The following is a 27,202-nucleotide window of genomic DNA, read 5'->3' on the forward strand; positions in this document are numbered from 1 at the left end:
GTGGCATTATTGTATGTTAGTTCGCATTAATATTATGTATAACAACGGAAAACGAGCCCTTAAATGTAATCTTCTTTCCTTCATTCATAGCGAGTGTATCGGTTAGGCAGACATGGTGCCTTCAGGTAGTTTGCGAGGTGTTATTGGTCGCTGCCAGCTCGTGGAAAAATCACGAGCTGCGTGACGCCTACAGGCAGAAAAAGGGTGTTCCACACTCGCCGCCATGGCTCCGATCGGCGCTGACTAACACTCCTATTTTAAATGCACATATATACCCTATAAATGTGGACGGGGTGGATGACCACCGCCGTAGCTCAGTGGTAGAGCATCGGACGCGTTATTCGAAGGTCGCAGGTTCGGTCCCTGCGGCGGCAAGTTATCTTTTCTTTCTTCAGATTTATATTCTAATTACTAAAATATTTATATACCGGTTGTGATTTTTAGACAATACAGCTTTTTGATTAAAATTACTATGACAGTCAGGCCCCTGTGGTCTTCGCAAACGAACTCTACGCCGAGGCGGAAAAGCTTTACCGCACCTAAAGATATATTCAAGTAAGGAATTAACAAAAACTTGTTATTTAACTTTAAATTATTACTATAGGTTCGTTGTTTAAATGTAGGAGTTGTAGGGCGTGACAATTTATTGACATGCCCATTAAAAAAAAAACGCAAGAAAACGCACGTAATTTGAGATAATAATCACCGAAATTCAAGACCCCAATCGAGGCGATGCCGAAACTGAAGCACACCGAGCGCGCAGGAAATGCGTCAGCCCGGTACGTCATACCGGAAGCTCGCGTTACAATTTTTGAATAAAGGCGTGTCGCAGCAGAGTATGGTCTGCAAAAACGACAAGTCGTTCCAAATAGCCAAATGGACCGCTTATCGTTTGCGTCTTCTAATATTATCGGCATCACTGCCCTTTCGAAAAGCATTCACAGCTTTTAAAACTTGCTGATTAGAAAGACTATACGCGATCTAGTACTATGGAAGAGCAGTAAGCTTTCTCGAAAAGACAAAGTGTGGAAGGTTGAGATTGAGGAGTTGAACTACGTATTCGAGCTAAAAGCAATGTCCCTTTTCTGCCGAGCACCGAATATTTCCAAAGACGCATATTACCTCCATTCACCCTACACGAGTTCATTCACAGCCCTCGTGACTTCTCAGGATCTTCCACGAACTAGTGTTAAGACATTTCTTCTAATGCTTGTACAACCTCGCTTCACAGCAGACCGCACTTTTAGGCACCACATAAGGCGTGATTCTCTTTACTTACGTGTAGGAATCGGATTATGTGGAAAACAAAATCAACATTTAATGCTGAAACTGTATTTTGCTGTTCGCCGCGCTAAAGTGAGCTAGAATAGGGTAATGGGCTCACTCGCCGGCCGGCGCTATGCATTGCGGTGACGCCGCCAATGTCACAACACGGCCACCTGGATCGGGGCGCGCGGCAGTGTTGCTACAGTGTACTAGAAGGGCGCAGTGGAACGAACGAAGCGGCCGCGCCGCATCTCGGGTGATGCTCCGACGGGCGACCGTAGCGGCGGCGCTGTAGTCACTTTGTACTGAAGCTGTGGAGAGCGTCTGCATTTGGCGCGCGCTCGTCGCAGCCTGCGAAAGCGTGTAATTGCGCGTTTTGAGCGCGTTTAATGCATTACTGAGCTTCAATCGGTGACTCAACGCCTGCTACGCGCCATGGTGCATGAGTGAATATGCAGGCGTGCCAAAACTGCGCCGAGATATCCCTTTCTTGGAGCCTGCCGACCCCCAAAGAGGTGACAATCGGATTTTGCGCACATGCATCTAGCTGCTCACTGATTGCTGTGCGGGTGCAAGCAGCACTTCAAGCCGCGCTACACTATAAGTGACTACGAACACTGACTACGAAGAACTAACGAACCAGCGACGAAAAAAAGCCTACAATTCTTCTTCCGACAGTCTCTACGATATATCCAGACCATTGATCTCTGTATGAGCTCCAATGCGCTCGACTGTTTCATGAGTAACCTGAGTACAAATGACTCTATCGCAACATTTATATTAGTGACGGCTGAGTTCTGCCAGTTTTGCGCTGTTTCTTTAATGCCGAAAGGCTATCTTGTTTCAACAGCAAGCTTCCGCGGTTACGATGCATCGATTATGCGACCTCTGATGGCTTAAAATACCAGGAAGGCGAGCCAGGAAGCCGAGCCGAAGGCGCGTGTTCACCTCCGAGGCACAAACTTCATGCATCAGGGCTTATCTCAAGCATATTAAATGCGCAGATGTAAATGTAGCCCGTCGGTTATTCTGCCTAAATTCATTACAGCCAGTTCTCATTTTCAATGGACAGCTTATATTGCACTTTTCCTGATCTTCTATCGATGCCATTAGAAAAACTTGTTTTTGACAACGTTCTGTATTATAATTTTATGCTTTATCGTAAAGTGTCAAAAGTGAAGCCAGGAGGGGCGGTGGTGCTCTTTTTGCGAGATTATATATATATATACGTGTGTGTGTGTGTGTGTGTGGTGTGTGTGTGGTGTGTGTGTGGGTGTGGTGTGTGTGTGGTTGTGTGTGTGTGGTGTGTGTGTGTGGTGTGTGTGTGTGTGTGTGTGTGTGGGTGTGTGGTGGTGTGTGTGTGTGTGTGTGTGTGTGTGTGTGTGTGTGTGTGTGTGTGTGTGTGTGTGTGTGTGGGGTATATATTTACAGCGCATTTGTAAGATACGCACCGTACACGCAGCTTCGCCAACGCGCGGTAATGTTCGGTGTGCTTTCGGCACAATATCAGCACACAGCTTTCTGAGCACAGTTAAATTCCATTAGAGCAGCTCAGTTACTCTGAATAAACTAGACGCCGAATCACCACTAAAGAAAGCATTAGGGCAGAAGAAATCAGAATAAGACACGCCCTTTTTGTTTCCTCTGTCTCTTTCTTCTGGCGGTCGTTCGGCGTCTAGTTAATTGAGAGTAATTGTTCTAAATAGCCCAGCAATGAGTTCGGCTCAATTACACTGAGATCGTGAATATTCACGGTCGGTGTCAGCCCGTTTTCATTTTTATATTTGCGTACTTTCCAGCAGTCACTTCGGCTACAAGAACTGATTTGCAGAATCTCTCAAAGGCATATATGAAGCAAGCATCCATTAAAAGCTTTGAAGTGTCGTCCATCAAGGCTTAAGACGACGATTCCTACGCTTAATAATGATAGACGCGCAACGAAAGCCACATCAGTGCCGATTAGCCGGGTGCCGCCGACGCGTCCAGCAGTTCTAGCGGCCCGTTCTAGCGCGCGGCGCCGCGCGCCTTCAGTACCGAGCGACTGCAGCGCCGCCGCTACGGTCGACGCGGAAGGCATCAGGCGGCGAGGCGCGTTCACGCCACTCAACAGTTCTAGTACACTCTAGTGTTGCTCCGGCCGTCCCATTCGGACGGAGGAGGCGTAATTGCAGAAAGGGGCGTGACCGCTCCTTTCGCCGCACCGCGGCGCGCGCCTACTACCCCTCCATTCCTTTGCGCTCTATGCGGGAAGGTTTGCGGCGCCTTGAAGATATCGCTGTAGAGTAACCGTGGGTTAGCATAGCACTTCCCCCACCCTCACAAAAAGCCATAAAATGATGGATGGCGGCTATCGCTATTTTTTATTTTGTGTGGTGTGTGTGCGCGCCAGTCCTCGTCGTGATGATGGTGACCGAAGGGAAAACACCCGTGAGTCACTTTTCAAGAAAATTGTTTTGGTGTTCTTAAGTGCAGCATATCAGTAAAAAGTATACATGCGAAGAAAAGCACGAGATTTATTAAAAACTCCTTTTTTTCTGAGTGCTTCCAGAATAGGGGAAACGATCCGAAGGTTGGTTCCGCTGCTTAAAGGAGGTTGGCGGATTTCCCTTGGGATGCTGCGGCCTTGAGTGCGCGAGCTTTACCTGCTGGAAGGAATGCCACTTTGGCGTCGAGGCAACGTAATCTTTCTTGGTGTTGACTTACAGTAAGGCACGCAGCAGTACGGCACGTTCTGAAAAACACGGTAAATTACACACGGAATCCTAACGCAGACCAAAAAACAAATTACTTGCCTGAAGTCAACGTGGTATGACAATGTGAAAATGCATATGAAAGAAATATGCTAGTCGCAGAAAGCCTTATCAGCAGCCGCTCAGCTAACGAACCGGTAGATTAGTTCGAATCTTAAAGGGCAAACCGCATGCACGCAATAATGGAGGCGGAAATTGGGGGACCCTTAAGCTTCGCCTTTAAGAGTTAAATGCGACAGCGATATCAGCGCGCATACACACGCATACGAACGTACACGCACACACACCCCGCCGGACACCGGAATTACTGCAAACGGGCTCTTTCATGCTGTCGCGTTAAAACGACGCGATACCCAAAAGCGAGAAAAGTGGCCATTGCGCGACCGACCTTAGCTAATTCGCAGGCGGCAAGCGTCGCTCATCGCTTTCGCGTTCAAATTCGCCTACATGCGCCTGCTCGTTAAATGAACGTCTCATTCACATCACTGTCGTATCGATATCGTGGGAACTTCAGAATGAAAAGACGTGCCCACAACAAAATGTTGCCTATCTCGGCAAGGTGAAAACGACTACAGCATTATCATTACCGCAATTTAGTTTTCCAGCACGTGATGCTCTTAAGACAGCGCTCGACCGCAGAAGATAGCTATGGCATGCTGACGACCGACGAAATGTATTCCTTTGGAAAGAAGCATGGCGCGCGCTGGTCCAGGCTGCCGTGGGAGAAACGAGCGCCAAAACAAAAAATGAGAAGCACGGCAAATCACGTACTCGGCACAATACATGTGTCGGCACTTATGTAGCGGCCGTGGTCATGGCATATGAACGCGCCGCGCCACACGAAGTCTCCTAAGAACGCTGCTTGGCTCTATCTCGACCGTAATATGGTATACAGAGAACAACACTCACTGTGTAAAGCCCGATTAACAATACATAACAGCGTACCTTGATTCCAGTCACCACGTGCACGATGTCCAGTGTGCATTTTTCCAAACATATCTGCGGCTGTCTACGGCGCGGCCAGCGCGGCATCAACCGCAAGGGGGTGGGAGAGAGAGCCGCGTCGCGGCGCGCGGCTGAACTACCTCAATTACACCACGGCCACCTGGATCGGGCGCGCGGCGGTGTTGCTCCGGCCGTCCCATTCGGACGGAGAGGCGTAATTGCAGAAAGGGGTGTGACCGCTCCTTTCGCCGCACCGCGGCGCGCGCCTACTACCCCTCCATCCTTTGCGCTCTATGCGGGAAGGTTTGCGGCGCCTTGAAGATATCGCTGTAGAGTAACCGTGAGTTAGCATAGCACTTCCCCCACCCTCACAAAAAGCACATAAAATGATGAATGGTGGCTATCGCTATATTCTTTATTTTTTTGTGTGTGTGCGCCAGTCCTTGTCGTGATGATGGTGGCCGAAGCGAAAACACCCGCGAATCACATTTCAAGAAATTGTTTTGGTGTTCTTATGCAGCATATCAGTAAAAAGTATACATGCGAAGGAAAGCACGAGATTTATTAAAAACCCCTTTTTTTTCTGAGTGCTTCCAGAATAGGGGAAGCGATCCGAAGGTTGGTTCCGCTGCTTAAAGGAGTTTGGCGGATATCCCTTGGGATGCTGCGGCCTTGAGTGCGCGAGCTTTACCTGCTGGAAGGAATGCCACTTTGGCGTCGAGGCAACGTAATCTTTCTTGGTGTTGACTACAGTAAGGCACGCAGCAGTACGGCACGTTTCTGAAAAACACGGTAAATGAGGCAAGCGAGTGAAAAACTCGCAGCTAGAGCTAACAGGCGTAACCTCGTGGAACGCAGACTAAAAAACAAATTACTTGCCTGAAGTCAATGTGGTATGACAATGTGAAACATCTAAAAAGAGAAAACTTATATTCACGTCTTTCTTTTATTGTGTGTTACGTATTAACACGTTAATTAGTGCAGACCGTTAGAGGCGTTTATTCCGTCTTACATGTGCACTCTGCCGTAATTAATTCAGATAGAGTTAAACGCCTCTATAAACTGCCCGTTCACATTAAATACGACGCACCAACACACCAGAAAAACAATTGATGCGTTTGTTAGAACACGCACAAAAAAAGAAAAAAAGCAGAGCAATACTAGCGGGAAACGTCCGCAACCGACCTACGGCCGTCGGTAAATCGACGCTTATGTAACGTCGGGCCTTGGTCAACCCGCGAGCGGCATGCACTCGGCATCGTCGGCCACGGTGGACGGGCCTACATCGGGCCGACGCAGGCCCACATGAGGCCAATGTCAATCCCAAGACCGGCCCTACATTGGTTGCCAAGGTTGAGCCAACGACAGTGCAGTTGGCCAGCGACGTCAGGCCGACATTTTGCCAAGGATAAAATGTTGCTTGGGAAACGGGCTCTTTCATGCTGTCGCGTTAAAACGACAATTCGATACCAAACGAGAGAAAGTGGCCATTGCGCGACCGACCCTTAGCTAATTCGCAGGCGACAAGCGTCACTCATCGCTTTCGCGTTCAAATTCGCCTACATGCGGCCTGCGCTTAAATAAGAACGTCGCATTCACATCACTGATGTATCGTGGGAACTTCAGAATGCAAAGAGACGTGCCCATATAAAAATGTTGCCTATCATCGGCAAGGAGAAAACGACTACAGCATTATCATTACCGCAATTGTTTTCCAGCAACGTGATGCTCTTAAGACAGCGCTCGACCGCAGAAGATAGCTATGCAGTGCCGACGACGACAAAATGTATTCCTTTAGAAAGAAGCATGGCGCGCGCCGGTCCAGGCGGCCGTGGGAGAAACGATTGCCAAAACAAAGAATGAGAAGCACGAAAAATCACGTACTCGGCACAATATATGTGTCATGGCCTTATGTAGCGGCCGTGGTCATGGCACATGAACGCGCCGCGCCACACGAAGTCTCTTAAGCACGCTGCTTGGCTCTATCTCGATGTAACATATGCTACAGAGAACAACACTCACTGTGTAAAGCCCGATTAACATTACATAATAGCGTACCTTGATTCCAGTCACCACGTGCACGATGTCCAGTATGCATTTTTCCAACACATCTGCGGCTGTCTACGGCGCGGTCAGCGATCATTCGCGAGAGGGTAGGAGGAGAGCGCCGCGTCGCGGCGCGCGTCTGAACTACCTCAATTACAACTTTTCAAAGGGCGCGCGCCGAATGGGACGGCCGGAGCAACACCGCCGCGCGCCCCGATCCAGGTGGCCGTGATTACACTTTTTCAAAGGGGCGCGCGCCGAATGGGACGGCCGGAGCAAAACCGCCGCGCGCCCGATCCAGGTGGCCGTGGTCACAAAAACGTGCTTCGGCGCGCCTCCGCGGCGCGGCGCCACTGTCGCACCAAATGTGCGACAGTGGCGCCATTTGGTGCGCCAAGTATGCGTTAACTCCCGTGGGGGGGTGCGTCGGAAGCCATGGTGGGACAAGGAGGTCCAGATGGCACTAAGTGCTCGACGGGAGGCGAATCGCCTACACAGAAAAGCGGTAAGGACACTCCTGCCACACGAATGTGCAGAGCTGTGGCAGAGGTACCTGGACTGCAAAAGAGCTATGCAGGCAATAGTGCAACGCAAGATTGCCGACCACAATGGCAAGCAGCTGAAAGCCTTATCTGAAGACAGGCGAAACGGTTCCCGGCGGTTTTGGACATATGTGTCATCGCTTGACAGGAGGACAGCCATGCCGCGGATTCGGAGCGAGGAGACGGAGTTGGCCGTGTTTGATCTTTCGGAACATCTTACAGAACATAGCATCGTCTGTACCAACCCACAGTCAGCATGCGTGTCCGCAGAGGAGAATGAAGCAAACATCCCCTGCCCGAAAAATGAGATCATGAAATGGAAAGTGACACGAAGAGCGGTGGACAGGGCAATCTCACGCATTTATGCACACACGGCCAAAGGACTCGATGGCATACCCGCCGGTGTTGTAAAGCACCTGGGGGATGCTGCCCGAGATCACCTTGCCGACATCTTCTCTGGCATTGTGGCGGGTGACACAGTCCCTACAGCCTGGCGAACAGGAAGGTGTGCCTGGTGAGAAAGAAAGGCGGGGATGCCGGGCTTCTCCGAGACTACAGGCCTGACTGTAACAAGCGTCTTATACCGTGTCTTTGCACAGGTATGAAGGCCTGGATGAGTGGTTGGGCAGAGAACAACAACGTGCTCACAGACTTGCAGAACGGGTTCCGAGCTGACCGACGGCTGGAAGACAACCTCTTTGTGCTGATGCAAACCATAGCAATGGCTCGCAAGGAGTCCAGAAACCTGTATGGTTGCTTTCTTGACGTAGCTAAGGCATACGACAGTGTCCCACATGAATCCCTATTCCAACGGATGGCAGATGTCGGAATGTCAGAAGTGTGGGTCGGCCTTATGAGACGGCTGTACAAAGATAATTCGGTTATAGCGTGCTTTGACGGAGCCCAGTCCAGACCAGTAATGGTAACACGGGGTCTTAAGCAGGGCTGCCCTCTCTCACCCCTGCTATACATGATTTATGTCTCTGGACTGGAACATAAGCTCCTAGCATCCAGTATCGGCTTCTCATTCACCCACCTGTACGATGGAATGTCCGTGACTTGGAAGCTGCCGGGTTTAGTTTATGCTGACGACCTGGTCTTGCTAGCCGAAAGCCCAACGGACCTGCAACAACTGGTCACCCTCGCTGCGACCCAGCTGTACCACCTGGACCTGGCCTTCAATGCAAAGAAGTCTGCTGCGCTACAGTTGTCAGGCTCCTACCCTACTGCCGACATATACCTGCCAGGAGGAGATCAGATACAATGGGCCACTGAATATCGGTACCTCGGGGTGGTATTGAGCACCTCTGGTGACTTGTTGGGTTGCATGAAGAAAATCTGCGCAAGACTTCGCAGAGAGCAGCAAACGTGCTGCGCCGGAAAAGCCTATGGGGATGCAACCGTTTCCTCCTCATCCGCGACTTGTGGAAGGCTGTTCACGTCCCAGGCCTCACATTTGCCAATGCCATACTGTGCCTCAGTGCGACAACCAGGCAGTGGCTGGAGCGTGGCCAACGGGAGGTGGGCCGCATGGCCCTTGGATGCCACGGGCGTGTCGCCATAGAGGCCATTCAGGGTGACCTGGGATGGTCCTCATTTGAGGCGCGCGAGGCGAGAAGTAAGGCTACATACGAAGGACGCCTGCGACTCATGGACGACGAACGGTGGCCCAGGCGACTGTTCAGATATGCGAGCCTAACCGGCACACAAACGCAGTGGTGCAGGCGCCTGGGCAACATGAAAAGAAAGTTTGGCTTCTCCGCAAAACCTGTGATTGAGGACAAGATGTACAAGTGGGCCCATGCCGTGAAGACGCAGGTGTGTGAGGAGGAGACGGAGCAGTGGCGGCGTGCCATGGAAAATAAATCCACACTGCTCACATACCGCACTCACAAGGCTGACATTGGCACGGAGCCCCTTTATGATAACAGCGGTGGAAGTGCACTCCTTTTTGAGGCACGTGCAGGAGCTCTGCGTACATTGGCATACCGTCGCAGGTTCGACACATCTGTGGACGTGGCCCGGGCCATATGCCGAATATGCGGCGTTGAGGAGGAGACCACAGAACACCTCGTCCTCCGCTGCGCTGACCTGTGCCCGGGTCACGGAGAGGGCACCACTTTCCCGCTGGCACTGGGATTCCGAGGAGATACGGCGAACACAGCGGTGGCCAGAGCCGTCGACGTTACAAAACAGAGATTGGTGGAGTGGTGGCGCAGAACGCGCAGACAATGCCGACGCGCAGACAATGTAGACGTTCAGACAATGTCAATGTAGCCGGTCTGAAAGGAGACACTGGCTGGCTGTTGCAAACGTGACATTTCGTTATGTGTGTGTCTATGACATTTTTTTTTCTTTCTTCTTTTTTTTTTTTTTTGGTTAAGGCACTTGACAGCTGCCTACCCGTTACAAAGGGCAGGACCACAATTCATCATCATGTAGAGAGCGCTGGCGCTGGGGCAGTTGCTGGCTGTTTGGAGTGGCGGTCGCTGTGTGCGAGTTTTTTTTTTTGAGAACTCTTCGCGCTTTGCATCCTCAATCTGCTAGGTCCTTCTGCGAACAGCGATGTGGCCTGACAAGCAGTGACCGTCTCACGAGGTTAAAATGCTTCCGCGGCGGCAAAACCACTGTTTTGCGCCAGGCTGTCGGACAGGTTACGTCCACGTAAGGGCAGCACGAAGCCGTCTTTGTTAGGCGTTCCGAAGGATGCAGCCCTGAGGAAGCAATGAGGAAGCCCTGGGAAAGGAATTTGCATCGAGCGGACAAAGCACTGGACGACACATCTGCCATGTGTCAACTTCATTTTGAGCCGAAGTATGTGCTACGGTACTACGTGCATATATAATTGAAGGGAACGAAGTACGCACACCGCGTGGAAAACCTTGCCTACGAGAGGACGCTGTGCCTACAATCCTGCCTAACTTGGCGTCGTATTTGACAAAGAAGACACCACGAGAAAGACCGACCCGAAAGAGAAAGCAATCGGGAAGCGTTCAAGGTGAGAAGAAGGTACGTTCTCGTGCCATTGGCGATACTGTTCAAGCAAGCAACTGTGCCCAATATATGATGAATAAATGTTCATGTACTTGTACCCAGTAACTGAGGAGAGTGGCTTCCTGTTTTTCTTATCTGTGGATTTTTACAGTGTTTGCATAGGAATATTCAGTGCATAAATGGCCAAATTACAGAGCCAAGGTACTGGAGATCTGCAGAAAGAATGAGCAGCTCCAAGTTTTTAAATGCTGTGAAATGTATAACATTAAGAGCTCGTGGTAAACTCCCGAGTGTGTGTCACGGTCAGCATCGGCAGTAATTTCACACGCTCGTAAAAGGCGTGCGTGACGAAAGTAGTGCCCAAGAAATGCAAAGAATCCAGTTTACAATTGATAGCCGCAAAACGCGTAAGCTTTGAAAAGTTCGCCATCGCTGCTTATCACTCGTAAGAGCAATTTATTGCATCTCAAATTTGCGCAGCATCCTTGCATGCAGTTTATACGCGCGTTCGCGCGAGTTACGGCGACAGAGTTTCAGAAAAGAATGTTTTCTGCAGCTTTACTCGCACGAGTACTAACGGTCTTCCGTGTGCTTCATTTAACATCAGATAACTAGCTAACAGCAGAGCTGCATACACCATGCTACAGTGTTCTAGATGGTTACCATGCCTTACGCGCGCATGTAGGCCAACGCACCTAGCTCGCGCTAGTTTTTTTCTTTATTTTTTATTGTCTCAGCAACATCAGCATCACCGTTTACACTGCCGAAATTCGCGTACATTTCCGTCCAGTGCATATAAAGCGCACAAAAAAGCATGGCATCAGCTGAGCGCGTTCTGCAGGACGTAAATAAAGTTTTTCCAATCCAATCAGTTGCGCACAAACGCCTCCGCCAGGCAGTGCCCTACATTTAAGTCGCTGGTGGCGCCACCACACATGACATACCCGGCTCAAGCAGGGGACCCCAGCAAGCCCACTACCCTCTGCTAGGTATGCACTGAAACTGAGCCGCAATGTGGCGCTGCGGTGCCCCGAGCTGGGCGCCATTTTTGCGGTTCTCGTGCAGCAGCCGACCCACGCTTGCTACTGTGTTTGCTGTGTGTACGCGCTAGGTGTTGTGTGGTGTTTCCTTGACTTCCGTGTACTCGCGTGTTTCATTAACGACAGTACGGTGTTGGAACTGTCCCCTACCACTGCGTGTTGCACGGATCTATTCATTTGCCTGGCTGTGCAAGCGATCGCCGTGTTTTCTGCAGTGAAAAGATGCTGCTCAGCGACTACGCCAAGTCGCTGTCTGATCCCGAGCGCAGGAGATACCACATCAAAGTCGCAAAATGCGGTAGCGATGACCCCTTGGCGCTTTCCGATGACCAGTTCACGAACGATGTTGGCTGCTATCCCAGCGTAGACCGTGCGGATATAAACGATTATTCATTCATTCATTGATTCTCTTTATTTTCCAGAATAAAACGAAAACATTACATTCTGGATGGTCTCCTGGGATAAAAGCTGTAATGAAACAGCTTGACTAGGGCCCAGAAGACCAATTACAATGGCAACATCTTGAATGTTGTTCACGAGACAAGTTTCGTGACGCGGGAGCAGCTTAAGAGCTACAAATCCTTGGAGGCTCACAATTATGTCACAAACGGCCTCGTGTCGCCACCAAGGGTGAAAACTCTTCGTGATGGCAACATCGTCGTCGTTTCAAAGGTAGACTGTACATAGTACCGCAAGTTCCCGACTTAACGGCTTGTTCTAGGCAGGGGCGTAGCCAGAAATTTTTTTCGGGGGGGGGGGGGGTTTTCACCCATACTTTATGTTGGCGTGCGTGCGCTTGTATGTCATGCCTATGTCGCAAGCAAACTGAAAAATTTCGGGGGGGGTTTGAACCCCCCCACTGGCTAGGTATCCGTAAAGTTAGTGATCGGTGCTAAGTGGTAAAGCTTCCTATCAGTCGCTGATGTGGCGCCCAGCCCATCGCACTTCTTGCCGCTATCACTAGATGGGCAGCCAAGTTGTCGCTGTTTCTCGTGTTTTTAGCGCTTGGAGCAGGGGCGGCGCCAGGATTTTGATGCTAAGGGAGGGGGCACCGAAGACAAGCGACTTCCTTCAGGGGGCAGGAAATATATGCGTTGTGTTTTGACCATGTTTGCTCGAGGGGGAAGGCATTTTGGGCAGCTCCAGCACCCCCCCCCCCCGCCGGCTCCCCTGGCTTAAAGTAGTGCTCTTAAATAAATCTAATCGCGCGCGCTAAACACCGATTTATCTACTATCGCGCAGTCCGCCACTCACAACGTTTGAAGAAAAGCCGCTGCTGCGTGGCTACTAATCAAGCACACTGTCCTGATATAACTTTCGGCACGACATAGAACCCTACCCGTTGAAAGTTCTCGTCGTTGGGGCTGTTTCTTGTGCGGTTGGAGCAACCGTAAACAGCGCAGTTCACCATAGCCGATTGACGCAGCTCGACGCGCAACAATACGTCCTGCGGCTTGGGCACTTTTACAAGTCCATGCAACACGCAATGGTAGGGGACAGTTCTAACGCCGTACTATCGTTAATGAAACACACGAGTACACGGAAGTCAAGGAAACACCACACAACACCTAGCGCGTACACACAGCAAACACAGTAGCAAGCGTGGGTCGGCTGCTGCACGAGAACCGCAAAAATGGCGCCCAGCTCGGGGCACCGCAGCACCACATTGCGGCTCACTTTCAGCTACGGTAGCGCCGCCACGCGGCAACCGGTGAAAGCTGCGTTCCGGTGATAGAACGAAAACTTTTGCCTGGCGACAACGCGCGGGCTGTGCTTCGTCGTCGGTGTGTCGTGCAACTTGTTGTGCGTGTGGCCAGTGAATTACGATGGATTTTGTTGGTGCAACATTTGTGGAACCTTTGCGGTTCGGTAATGGGTAAACACACAAGAAATCGCGTGTACTGCGTGCCAAAATGCTCAAACCGTATACTGTGAAAGGCGTCGTAAACGTGGCTGGTTTTCCCATGGACCGGCGGCAGAAAAAGCAAAGATATCCACGTGCGCATCGGGAAGCTTGTCACACAGAAAATTATGGTTTCCATCGTGCTTCTCAAATCGGCTGAATTTTGGGACGCAACTGAATTCCTAGGATATTACGTGCCAATACCACGATACGATTATCGGACGCGCTGTAGTGAGGAGCTCCGGATGAATTTCGACCACCTGGGGTTCTTTAATGTGCTCCTAAATCTAAGCACGCAGGTCATCTTTTGCATTTTTCCTCCATCGAAATGCGGCCACTGTGGCCGGGAATCGAACCCGCGTGAACATGCATCGCAACACCTTACGTACTGCGCTACCACGGTTCTGGGAAACAGCAGGCGAGTGCTCTTTTTTTTTTTTTTAGAAGACGACGGTCAATAAAACTATGCCTTCGCGAGCGAAAACCACATCAAAACAGCCTGCCGCGACTGACACCGGCGAGCGGCTGCTGGCAGACGCCACTGCCGTCCGCGATCGAGCGCGAGCACGCCGTAGAGGCGTCGACATACGCAATCAGTTTTCTCGACACCCTCAATATTAAGAGCAAAGGTGGAAGCGAAGCAAGCCGGTTGGGTAAGACGGCCTGCAGTGTCACTGCTTATCTGCGAATGCATCGCAGGTGCCTTCGCATTGTGGTTCCCGATCTCGCGAGTGGTGTGGACGCCGGCGCTTTTTTTTTTGATAAGTGCCACACTCAGTGATGCTACCGAGGACTTCTGATTTGGAGCAATTTTTGGAGCAGCAAAATTTCCGTTTTGGAGCACTTTGGAGCAGCAAGATTTTCATCTTGGAGCACTTTGGAGCAGATAATTTTGCATCTGGGAGCCCTTTGGAGCAGCGAATTTTACATCCTGGAGTGCAATAGAGAAGCATATTGCATTAACATTCAACCACCTGAGTATTATTATGGGGCTCTTATGAAGGCTAGAAATATTTCTATTCATTGCAAATCTCATGGAAAAAAATCTCAGGAGCATAGGCGTGCGCACAGGGGGGGCAGGGGGGGAACCCCCCCTAATCACCTAAGAGGGGGGGGGCGCAAAATGTGCCCCGTACATTGACCCTTGCGATAGCAATTATATGGACACTCTCGGCGGATTTCTGCCGTTGCCGTAACTTTCCGTATAAAGTCCAAATTAATAACATCACCACGCGCATTCTAGCCGCGGGTAAAAGCTCTCGAGCGCTGGCGACGAACGCGGCTGAAGCGGAGATTAAACTAGCCGGCCGTCTGTCTCCGCCGCACGGACAGCGCATGAGATAACATCTTCCCGCGTGCGGGCCTGCCATCGATTGCTCATCAAACAGAGAGGAAACGCCCCCCCCCCCCCCCGTCTTTCGTAAGGAGCATGAAGGGACGCGCCAGGGAGCGGAAGGGGGGGGGGCGCATCGTTCGAAGGGGCAGTCGCTTGCGCGCGCGCTATCTCGAGGCATCAGGAGACGGCTCGTAAAATGCTGTGCTCTCAACGCTTACTTCGCATTTAGATAACTCAGAGCAAGAAAACGCTTCGGTTCTTGCAGGGGCCATATTCCCTTAAACCAGCGTTTTGTTGAGTTACGCGAGATCGGATCCAAAAGAGTTAGCTGCTAGTCTTACTTCGTTTCACAATAAAATTTTTTGGTATAGCATTCATTGCTTCGCTCTTAAGCGAAACTGAGTTTTTTTAACGGTTAGCTATTGACCCCCGAAAGCGAGGGGCGGACGTGTAACATGGCGTAGCCGCTTCACTGTGGGCCGTCAGCGACGGGCTCTCTACTGACAGCTGCGCATTTGCGGCTGCTCCGACCAGGAGATATGATTTTACTAATGAGATGACATTTTAAAAAAAGCAAGCAAAAATTCGAATTGGAACCCTAGCACGTGAGCTCGAAAGGGCAGGGCCTTTTAGGGGGTATTTACCGCAGAGTGATTACAAACTCAGACGTGCTGGCGGAAGGAGTTACGAAAATGTTCTGGATGAAGATCCATGGATAAGTATATCTGAGGAAAAGTGTCAACGCGTTTCCACCGTTTGCGTGCTCTTCCATAAACGCGAAGCAAGGAAAATTCGATATTGTCCCATATATCTACTGCGAGCGATCCCAGATTTCATTCCGCGATGTCCGGAAACAGAAGTGACAGACATTTTAGCGGCACTCATGTAGTTATTACTGAACATTGCTTTCCTTACGTGCCGTGCGACGCTTGAAACGAGCTATCAGCAGCGTTTCTGGAACAGACGACGTCCGCCGATGAATCGCCGTCGCACTTTCTCGCCACCGATAGGCCTAGACGTCACGAGCCTCTGCGGAGAGCGCGTTTTGCTGTCGAGCCGACTTGCAGAACAGAAGCTGCGTCGGCACCGTGCATGGCATCGTGGCTTACTCGGAACGCACGCGCGAGCGTATTTATTCAGCGGAATAATTCTTGGTCCATGATTGCGACTTTATTGGCAGCCCCAAGATCGAGCTGCACGTGTTCTGACGCGCCGGCGGTGCGATTGCCGGTGATAGACGCCCCCAAACCCGAGACTTTGGCGCAGTTTGGCGCAAATTTCGTCGATATTATCAGGATGGCGCAGTAAATACAATTTGGCGCACTTTGGCGCAGTTGGCGCAGGAGTGGAATCACTGCACACTGGAAGCACCGCATTATTGAATTAGGAATTAGTTTGCATGATAAATAATTGTAGCACATCTTTTTCATGCCACCGATAGCGGCGATACCGGCAAATCCCTCAGCATCCTCCGACATGATGATGGGAGCGGTAAGGAACCGAGCAGCGGCACGACGTTGGCACCTTGCGTTGGCTGTCTCCCGTGCTACGGGCGGATGTCTCCCGGACCGGGCGGATGAGAAAAATCTGCCGAGTTTGACGCACGCCGGACGCCCGATCCGGCGACCGCGTACGGCGAAACATCCCCATTCCGGCTGCTACACCAGCGCGTAGGACGTCAAATCGGATGCAAAATCGTGCCGTGCGCCTCGCAGTTTACGCTCTCAGTGTGAGACTTCATGCATGAGAAGTTCAATGCGGTGGAAAATTATCCTAGCTGGCAAGCGGCAGCAACCAGCGACTACACATGCGGCGATCACTCCGTGTGTGCGGGTGATCACCGCATCGACAGCCATATTGGACCTCTTGTGGCGCCCCCTATAGTTGCTAGTTGCGAAAAATGCACTGTTGCCCAGTCCTTTCTTCTTTTACGAAAAAACAAAGTCAATGGAAGACCCATGCATTTCATCGCACACTTCTCGATTGAATATCTGAATACTGGTGTTGCCCTGGAGAATGTAGGTCGCTATAGCCTAGTTTGCCATTGAAGAACATAATTTACTATTTTGTCAGTAATGTATATTTGGATTGTTCACACAAGTACTGTCTGTCACTTGGAGTAATCGAGCTCAGCGACTACAGTTATGTTTGCAAAGTGCAAAGACGAGGTATTAGCCACCTATGCTCCGACCGGCCCAGTGTGGTGAAGCCTCACTCACATAGTGACATGTCAAACTCAAGCACCAGGCATACCCTTGGTTCAGTGCTGCCGTTCCTCTCACCAAGGACGATCGAGGCAACACTTCCACCAACTCCAGGCACATACCTTTCTGAATCTCATCTATGCAAACTTTACACCTACGGCTATCCAGACTTTGGCTCTGGTAGCGGCAACTCGCCAACTGCTATCCATGTCACGGTGGAACGTGCCGCAAAATTAATCTCTCCCCCCTCCCAACAATCCTGCAACCCCTGCGGGTCAGAGGGCTTTGGGACAATGCCTCCGCCAGGGGCGTCAGTTATGGGGGGGGGGGGGCAAGGCTGTCCTCAACAAAGGGGTGCGCTTAAGTTTCAATTATGCGGTGTCCACTCCACTTCCTTGTCAATTACGCTTGCGCTTTCTTATACGTTGTTTTGAATGTAGAATTGTGTAACAAATATTGCATACAGCATAACCACATAAGATGTACTTTATTTCATAATGCATCCACCATACTAGCAGGTTTATACATTCAAATGTGGGCACAGCAAAAAAGTAACTATAGTAAATATTAAACAAGTAAAAATAACTTTAGAAAATATGCCTATCATTGTGTCTTCACCCATAAGGTTCTGTGCCATCAGTATTCAAAACCAAGCTACTGCAATAAATTTAATGCTTAGTACAGTGTGTTTGCAACCAGGAATTAAGTTCACTGTCTTATATAGGAGAAGCAAAATGCAATTTCCCGAATCCATGTGTGGATGCCTATGAATAGTCGCGTTAATATATTTAATCGTGCACTCGTGCTCAGAAACCTAGTACAAAGGTGTCTATGTGCAATTGTCACACGCCGTTAAAGCAGAGCAATCCGTTTCATCCTAGGCCTGATATATAAGTTTTCTGAAACAAGAATTATACTAGTGAAATAAATTAACATTTATGCACTTTTCTCTCAACTCGTAGACATTTTTTGAATTCCCAAGGCTGATCCTACTAGCGTAAAGTGACCATGTGGCATAGTGTGGTCTTCATCAAAAGGGGAGGAGCAGGTTGTCGCAGTCAGGAAATATAAATCTACTCTATGATAGTAACATTTGCCGATTACTTGTTCATGATTTAGCAGGACACCATCTCTTGTTTCATGCAGCATTCAATGTTGTATATCAATGGTACTGAGGCCACTGCTGCTCAGGACTACCCTGCTGGTTCCCAGTTGCACGATACAACTTGACTCTATCCGCTTGCGCAGAAGTGAATGAGAGGGTCACGCATTTAAAAACAGGCACTGGCCCACCTTATTGGGATGTCTGGCCACTTTACGCTAGCGGCTTACACAATCGCTGCTCTGTGACCTTTATTGGGATGGCTGCTCAAAAACACCTTAAAGTGAGAGAGGAGCACCATTCTGTGCGTTTCTGCTCAATTTATGTATAGGTCAAAAAGTTTAAGGATGGTTGAGTTAACGCAACTCAAGCACATTTCTTTGGTTCATTCAGTACATAAACATTTAAACTCAGAGTGCTTTCGCGCCAATATTCTTCACTCACCATTTCTAGCAAGCAAGTAGATATATTGACCTCAGTATAGCTTAGCGAGTAAGCTACACCATGGTAGACGCCCAGTTGAAGGCTACTAGTGCTTAATAGAATCTTTGATAGAATCTTTGCCGGAATATTCTTTGACGGCGACCACCTTGCTGTTAGGTTTGCGGTTCTTGTAGTAGCAGTATTCTATGGCCAGGGTGATGCAAGCCATGACAACGCCAATGAAGATGACGATGAAAACGCCACCTGTTTAAAGAGAAGATACGCACAACTACTTTAAGCAAAACCGCATAATACATATTTAGCTTAAAATAAAAGAACTTAAAACACAAGACTTTGCCCTTGATGAATATCCATGCAACAATAAATTTTATAATTTTCTTTTTGCAAGCTCTATATATGAGGATGAAATGGTCTCAACCGCTTAATAACACAACAGTCTCCAATAGTAGATATATTTATGAAGGATGAGAACTTAGGCATGCTGGTAGGTCATAATAAATGTAAGAACAGCGATAGAAGCAAGGACTAGCGAAGAAAAAACAAATTTCTCGAGTTCGCACAAAAGGCAGTGATGCCTGTCATTTAGTTCAGACGTCATGATGAGCTGGAAAGTGTATCATATTTATTTGTCTTATTTTGCAAATGTTCTGGGTATTTCTTCTTTTTCTTTCACATTGCTCATTGTATTTGATTGTCTACTTTACTATTTATGCCTATATTATATGAACTGAATGCTTAGTTCAGCACTATGCACACATTCTCTGTCCCAAATCAACTCCCCCCTCCGCTTCCACTATATTCCTATGGTGCAGGAGGAGGGAGGGCAGGGTTCATACCGTTTTCAAAGGGCATGTCACGTGTTTTTCAAGGACTAAAAAATGGCATACAAATGAGGATTCTTTTTTTACTATAACATGTTTAAAATTCTGACTAAATTTATCGCACTTATACACATACAGTTGAAATTGATTTAAACCTTTGAGGGTCGAATATTTTCGCGACATGCAATAAAAAAATGTGTAATTTTTTTATTGCTGAAATAAATTATTCAGACGATTCTATTTAAAAAAAATTGTCTAAAATTTTTTTTTGTGACCATTAAGTAAAAAAAAATCATTTTTGTTGTTACATACACAAAGTTTATTAGTAGTAACATCAAGCAAAATCCTAAAAGAACACTTATAGGATTTTTTGTAAATAAAAATTATGCATTGTATTAAACATAGCCAAAACGCAACCACGGCGGCGTCGTTTGTGTAATTTAGCGCCGCATGGAAACAGACGTAATCGCGCCCCGGGGAGCAATAAACGAGAGTCACGAGCAGTCACCCTTTGAGAGATTAGAAACCAGACAGCCATCAGCTTTGCGGGCGCGAGAGCGATAACCGCCCGAAGGTCGAAACCGAAACCAGCCAAACCGCGTGCGCGCGTTCTGATGTGCAAGTAAAAGCCGCTGCGCCGCTTCGGAAAGCAAAAAGAAAAATGAAAAAAAAAACAACAACAGAGAGACATCAAGGCATGAAAAAAATTCCACGTATTCCCGAAGTGGGGCAGCACGTGCCAAGCAAGAAAAATTATCGAAAAAGGCTCGCGTTTTAAACACAGGCTATGACGTACATGTACGACGAAAACCCTTTGATGTCTGTTAGGGGATGCCGTACATGTGCGGCGAAAACCCTCAAAGGGTTAACGAAGTCATCACCACGCTCAAATTACTTTGCTGAATCAGGAAGTTCGCAAAATCGAGAAAGGGGTTTTTCAGTCCTTCAAAACCTAAAATTGTAGCATAGAGACATCCATAAATCTACCACAGCATTGTATTTGTCGTTAACCCACGCGTGTTCGTGTGAAAAGTCTGTTCAGGCGTCCCCAACATTGGGCCTCACATATGTGGCGATGCAGGCCAGCTAGACAGTCACATGAAATATGACATGCAGCCGAAATGCAAAGACGGGGAAATGAATGCAGTGATTATGCGAACAGGGCGAGCAAGGAAGTTGCAAGGAGATGATCAGTGTCATCTGTCCCATATATCATGAAATAACAAAAGCACAGAGTAGTGTTCCTGTGGGAGCATCAACAGGAACAATAAACCACCGCCACTTATAGCATCATCTGGTACGTAACAGCGCAACTGCTGAGTGCACTGTTCCGTGCATGTATGCCATGTAGCCATGTCAAAATAAAACCGGGCTCGTGACTATAAGTGACAGATGTTGTAACGCAATAGCGTCAGTGCCCGTGCTTGAAAAAAAAGCCATATGTGTAAAAAATAGAAAGCAATTAGCACTCCTTGTTACTCATTTAGTTCAGAAAGAACTTCGTTAAATCAGTTTTGGTTCCAAGTTGGTTTCGTTAATTCGGGTTGACGACAATGTTGAACCTTATGAGTAGCTCCCGGGGAATGCATATTTCTTCCGAAGATTGGGAAATACGTAAAATTGGGTTTGCTAGATAGAGTTTTAACAATATTATTATACTGTAGAAAAGTCTAGCCTTGATGCAATCCTAAGTAGTTCCCAACACACAACAAATGTTCAGGACAGGTGCAGAGACTTGTCTAGTATTAGCAAGGCTTGACATTGTTACAGTGCACTAACCACAAGCCCGCTTGACAGGGAAAAAGCAGCATAAAGCAGGAGACAAGAGTGAAGTCGCAAGGAGATAAGTAGAGAGAGAGAGAGAAAGCGAGACAAGATGCACCGACGAGTAAGGACTGAAACTAATGATAGGACAAGGCATGAACAAACAGAATACATGCGAACTCGCGCGGTGTATTGTTTCTGAAATGAAAAATTCGCCGCATCGACACTAATATGCAACAGAAAGCAGGTCGCACAGTGGACTTTAGACTGCACTGGTCACGAAGTTCAAGGGTTTTCAAGGATAGAATACAGTTCCACGACCTTCAAGAGCCTTGAAAATGTACTTTTCAAGTTCAAGGGTTTTCAAGGTTTTCAAGGACCTGTACGAACCCTGGAGGGTAAAAAGTAAAAAGAAATGCATTTGTCAGGTGACTTCATTTATATTTCAGGATATGGCATACAGCATTCTAATATATAAACAATAATCCCATAAAAATATGGTTAAACGTTGCCCCAGATCATTCGTATGTCTCAATACCTGGCATTAAAGGGACCAACAACCAATTTTTATGGCACCTATTTCTTTAGCACAACGGAAATCTTACCGGCCAGAGTGTCTAATCACGGATTGGCAACGTGGAAAACGGCGTGAAATATTTGTAGTAAGTTTTTTTATCCGTGGCGAATATGAAGTCGTATACATGCCTTGCACGTGACGTCAGAGACAGGTTCTTTGCGCTTGGTCCCCCAACATGGCGGCCACCGTGACTTTTTTATCTCATTAGAGTGTGTCAGTGCAGAGGAGGACACCCAGGTGTTCGGTCCACGCACTCTTTTGTGCTCTCCCGCTTTGCGAGCCGTCACCGTTTCTTGCTCGACGCGTTCGAACAAAAGCTCATGGAGCGTCTCAACCCGCTGGTCCCCCAAGATGGCGGCCATGGTGACGTCAATGCAAGCTATGTATACACACGTGACAACAATCATGCTGAAAATAGTGAGTGCGAGAGCAGTTTGTGTTTGAGGGCAACGGTTTACTGGTTTACTGCGCATGCGTGCACTTCACGTGCATGCGACATGTGCAACTCCTTTTACCTCGTAAGCAGCATGGAATTGAGCGGTGATAGATAATAATATACATACTCTAATTTTCAGGACTAATTATGGCGCGCTTTACAGCATCAGACTACGTGACTGCGTACAGCAAACTGATCGACTCCATAATCCAGCTTCAAGGCAATTCGCTGGGCTGCGCAACATACAGGTTTTTGTTACTTTTTAAACACGATTTAAAAAACGCCAGGCCTGCGCGGAAAGCGCAGCACAGTCATAGCGAAAGCTGGAAGAGCGCATTTCTAGAGCCCGTTCTAAACTCTGTTGGGGCTACTAATACAAGTACACTAGCAAGGTACCCACTACACCAATAATCACAATTTTTGTGAAGTTGGGAAGCACCTACTATGCCATTTTGTCATTCTGCGGAGAAGCGAGGTACCAGCTACACGTCTGTAAGGCATTTGTGCACTTTGCTGACGCTACGAATGATGACGAGGAAGAATTATGGCTCAGCCCTTTGTAATGGGTTGGAAGCTTTAAAGGGCCCCCCAGTTATGTAATTTGCACTGGGTGACGCCCGGTCACTATTTCCCTCTCCCTCAATGCTGTAAACATACGTTGACGTGGGAGAGAGAGGGGGACAAAGAACTTTATTGAGACCCCGAGGAAATGGATCATGCGCTTATGGGCTTCCTCGGCAACCAATACAAGTGCACTTGCGAGGAACCCACTGCGCTATAAATCATTGTAATTTTTGAGAAGTTGGGAAGCAGGCACTATGCTATTTTTCGTCATTCTACGGAGAGCCGTGGTACGTGCTAAACGCTTGTAAGGCATTATGCGCACTTTGTTGATGCTGTGCCTGATGACGATGAAGAATTATGGCGGAGCCCTTTGTAATGGGTTGGAAGCATTCAACAACCTACTCTTTGCGCAATTCGCATTGTGTGACGCCTGGTTACAGAATTCGCGTTGTGCGACGCTAGTGCTTATTTTACTCTTCTACCACGCTATACTGCATATGTTAACGTAATTCCTTCCCGACATGAAGCCTGTATAGGACCTTTTTGCAAAGCAGTTTCATAATATCTGGGGTTTAACGTCCCAAAACCACAATTTGATTATGAGAGACGCCTTGCAAAGCAGTTTCAAGCACCGGCATGGCTCAGAGGTTGAATACTGGGCTCCCACGCAGAAGTCCCAGGTTCGAACCTCGTTCCATCCTGGAATTTTTTCTTATTTCGTTTTTTTTTAAATTTCGAGCGATACTGGTTACGGACACCAACGGCGGCGGCGGACAACTACGGCGCCAAAAACGGCCGCTGAAGTGATCTCATAACAGCTTTCGCTGTAAAAGATAAATCCTACTCACAATGCGAAAAGTATGCTGGAATCTCAGTATACTTCACGGTCTTTTCATTTCTACCGGGATCTAATCACACGTTCTGGCCAGTTGTCGGTCCCTTTAAGACACAGTACTTCAGTTACAACATTTAGCTCTGAGGAGAACCAAGGCCGTCAAGTTTTGGTTGATTTGACCAGTTACATTGCGTGACATTGCCTGTTCATTATTGAGCTTGCGCACGTGCACAGCTTGGTAAAGGTTTCGTTAGGTAATGTAAATGTGTTTAACTGCAGCTGATATCAGAAATTTTATTTCAATTGATGCGACTTAAAATTTAATATACCTGTTTGCTTACTGGTAAATCGTTCCTCTCTTGCAAATTATATTTTAATTTATTAATAAATTACTAGTGCAGTCTATTGAAAGACCACACATGCGGGAGAAGTTTCTTCACCACACATGGACGTTGCTCGACAAAAAATACCACGTGCGTAGAAAAAAACAAAGAAACTGTAATTATTTTACCTTATTCAACCCAATTATAACAATATATGCACAATAGTAGAGCACTGTCAGTTTACTGAATAAAAAGACTGCCATCAAGGAAAGCACTATAGATGAAACATACAGCTTGCAGTGTGGAAACAACTTGTTTTCCATACCATGCGTTTTGCAGTGCCTTAAAAGCAATCTGGATAGGTAAATAAATACTAAACCTGTTTTCCCCTTCGCTTTAATTTTCGATTTTGCCATAAACTTCAAACCCTCGGCTGCAGAGTAGTTTGGTAGTAGCAACAAGCCGTGACAGTCAGTAGCTTCACAATGCGGCTGCGTGCTTTGCACTGCTACTCTGTTATTAAAACAGGGAGCTGTGCTAATTCGCGTTAGTCATGCCTTCAAGTACGTACCAATGTTACGGATACTGATGCCATCGCTTTGACGCTCGCTGTCGTCACAAGTCACACGGGCGGGGTTCTTGTTCCACCAGGTTTCCTTCAGACCTTCCAGGCGACGTTGGTTGAGCAACTTGAGGATCCTTTCAATAAGAAAAACGAACAACAAACAAAAACAAAAACATTAAGTGATGTATGCAGCAAATGCATTGCTTCTGCGCTCGTTGGTGTCAGACATTCTTGATATCACAGGCGGTACAGGAGCATCGCCATTAACTCCAGCATAATCTAGTAGTGTGCAGTGGAAAGCTGCTCTTGAGTCAGAGGCCAATGACTCCTTGCTTGACGCTTTTGTGAATACAGGTTTTTTGCACAGTTTTGAGCTTTTCCTCATTGCCTGCGCTGATGAAACTACTTTTTCGGGCACATTGTGTTATCAGCTAAATCATTTAATTATAGCATAGATACAAGCATTGAAGATGCCGAAATGGGCTGTTTCTCCCTCTCCCTATCTCCTTTTCTTTTTTCAACTTCCGTGATCCCCTTGTATGCTCCGTGCTTTCCGTGGAGCAATACATGCAGAGATGTGAAAATGTGCCTTTAATACAAAAGTAGGCCTTCTTCAGCCTGATTCTTTGGTTATACTTACAGTAGCCATCGTAAGAATTCCAACCTGCTACTTGATTCTTCTCACGAAAACTATAGCCCACATATTCTCAAACCCCCAAGTTATCAGTCACTTATTCGAGGAAAAAGAAAAGTGATCACTAAGCAAACTAATATACACCTGTCACATGGCAAATCTAACGTCATTTACAGTGAATGACATTAGGTGAACTTAATGTCATTTTACCTGCCTATTGTCACACGACAAACACAAATATAATTTTAAAATGATGACCATGACCTCAGCCCGCCATGACTTTGGGAGAAATAAAAATCAATCAAAACTTGCATGTAACACGCGTGTATCCTCAAAATTTTTTTATCACTAAAAAGCTGCTCCAGGAATATAAGTGCAGCTGTTTTACACAATTTGCCACAGCTGCATGACACAAACGAAGTCAAGCTTCTAGTCAAGCCAAGAGCCAATCGAAAACCAACATGGCCGACAACATGACGGAGCGTGGGAGCACGACTGACACTCCGCCAGCAGCAATGAGACGGTGGCAGCTAATTCGTACACCTTGATCGCCAAAACACGTGCTGTCGGACGATCAACACCCGCGATCCAGGCAACAATGACAACAGAGCACTAATAAAACATGGCCAGCATCCAGCCCGTCCAGCCGCTATAGCTGAGAGTAACTTTCTTTTAGAAACTTTCGCCCGTACTATTACGTCATCAAACAAGCAATCAGTTAATCTAGTAAAGAATAAGTTATGTACGAATTACAAAAGTTACATATACGTAAGCCAATACTAGTCAAAAATTCTTAAAAGGTCCCTGGCGTCGCGACTATGCATTTGGTCCGAAATCGAATGCGAATAAATGTGTTTCGTGAACTCATCTGACAGTAAATGTCGTTTTCATCGAATGGTAGGGGTGTGCGAATATTCGAAATAAGTAATGAATCGAATAGCGTTGTATTCGATCCGGTACATGAATCAAATAGCACATATTCGAATTACTGAATATTTTTCGAATAGTCAGCACTGAAGGGGAGACCCCAAAGGAACAAGTTGGTAGAGCGAAGCATCATATTTCTTTTTTTAGTTAGTGAATTGCCAAGATGCATGCAGTTCAAGCTTTTACGAGACTATCAAAGCTTTACTCACCCCCAGACGAAGGAATTTTTGCTTTAAACTCCTGCGTTGCTGAAGCGAATGTGTCCTCATTCCACTATCATTATCATGAGATTCATGGTGTTCATTCATAAAACATTATTGAACTTTTAGCTGTTAGTGTTATTTACAAGCTGGTGACAAGTACCACTTCGAATACTGAAGTAACTGCTGCATTCATCCTACAGTTAAAATTATCTCGAAGGCTCTAGTCGCTACTGTATATGCACTTACCTCGGTTTACATAATGTGGTACCTTTGTCAATTAAATGTAACGGTAATGTTACTTTGTAAAAGTTTGTCAACATTCATTGAAATAAAAAGTAGAATTCTAGGCCGCTGTCTTAACCCTTTCACTGCCAGGTTTTTTTAGCACTGCTGCACACTGCATGCCGGGTCTTTTTTCTGCGCACTATGTGGAATGCTCTGTTAGCAATGCGGTAGGACGCTGTTAATGACATGTGAACATCTTTATATTGATTATCTCATCAAATGAAGTAGCACTCATTGCAAGCAATGAATTATTTAACGAAATAATTACTTTTTAATAAATAATTACCTATTACTTGAAGGTCACCTAGACACTAATAGTAAGCCCATTTTATTCGGAGACCGAATTAGTCAAATGCTCCTGAATTTCTTCTGTCAAACAGCGCGCGCACACGGCACGTACTTGCCATGGCTGCGCTGCTGAGACGCTGGCAAAGAGACACGAGCCGACACTGATGGGCAAGCATGGGCTCACATTATGCCAATGGTTTCACTACAAGTTATATTTATTATATGTTTTCTCCATAGACGGCAGGACACACCCGCATTATCATTACTTTTTTTTAAGAGTTGTCTCGCAAGTGGAAGGGAGTGATTTAAAGAGGGCGAAACGTTGTACTATACTCTGGATGGCAGGGCTTAATTGTGCGTGTGCCGTCATCAGAGTTATCTCGGGATTGGCAGTGAAAGGGTTAAAAC

At 47.5% G+C, this 27,202-nt stretch overlaps 1 protein-coding gene across 12 annotated transcripts in view; it reads right to left on the minus strand.

Moving 5' to 3' along the window:
- LOC119379144 (ionotropic receptor 25a) overlaps positions 1-27,202 on the minus strand; it is a 317,618-nt gene that overhangs the window by 110,490 nt on the left and 179,926 nt on the right. The window contains exons 16-17 of one of the 12 annotated variants that reach the window (XM_037648336.2): positions 24,464-24,591; positions 18,567-18,815 (exon numbers count right to left, since the gene is read on the minus strand). The exons of 10 other annotated variants lie outside the window; for them this stretch is intronic. In XM_037648336.2, coding sequence (XP_037504264.2) covers positions 18,658-18,815; positions 24,464-24,591 — 286 coding nt within the window. In that variant the 3' untranslated portion in view covers positions 18,567-18,657. Of the gene's footprint in view, positions 1-18,566; positions 18,816-24,463; positions 24,592-27,202 lie in introns of those variants that run through there. One more of the 12 variants, XM_049411885.1, reaches the window with a different exon arrangement.

The sequence above is a fragment of the Rhipicephalus sanguineus genome, chromosome 1 (genome assembly GCF_013339695.2).
Source record: "Rhipicephalus sanguineus isolate Rsan-2018 chromosome 1, BIME_Rsan_1.4, whole genome shotgun sequence".
NCBI lineage: Eukaryota > Metazoa > Arthropoda > Arachnida > Ixodida > Ixodidae > Rhipicephalus > Rhipicephalus sanguineus.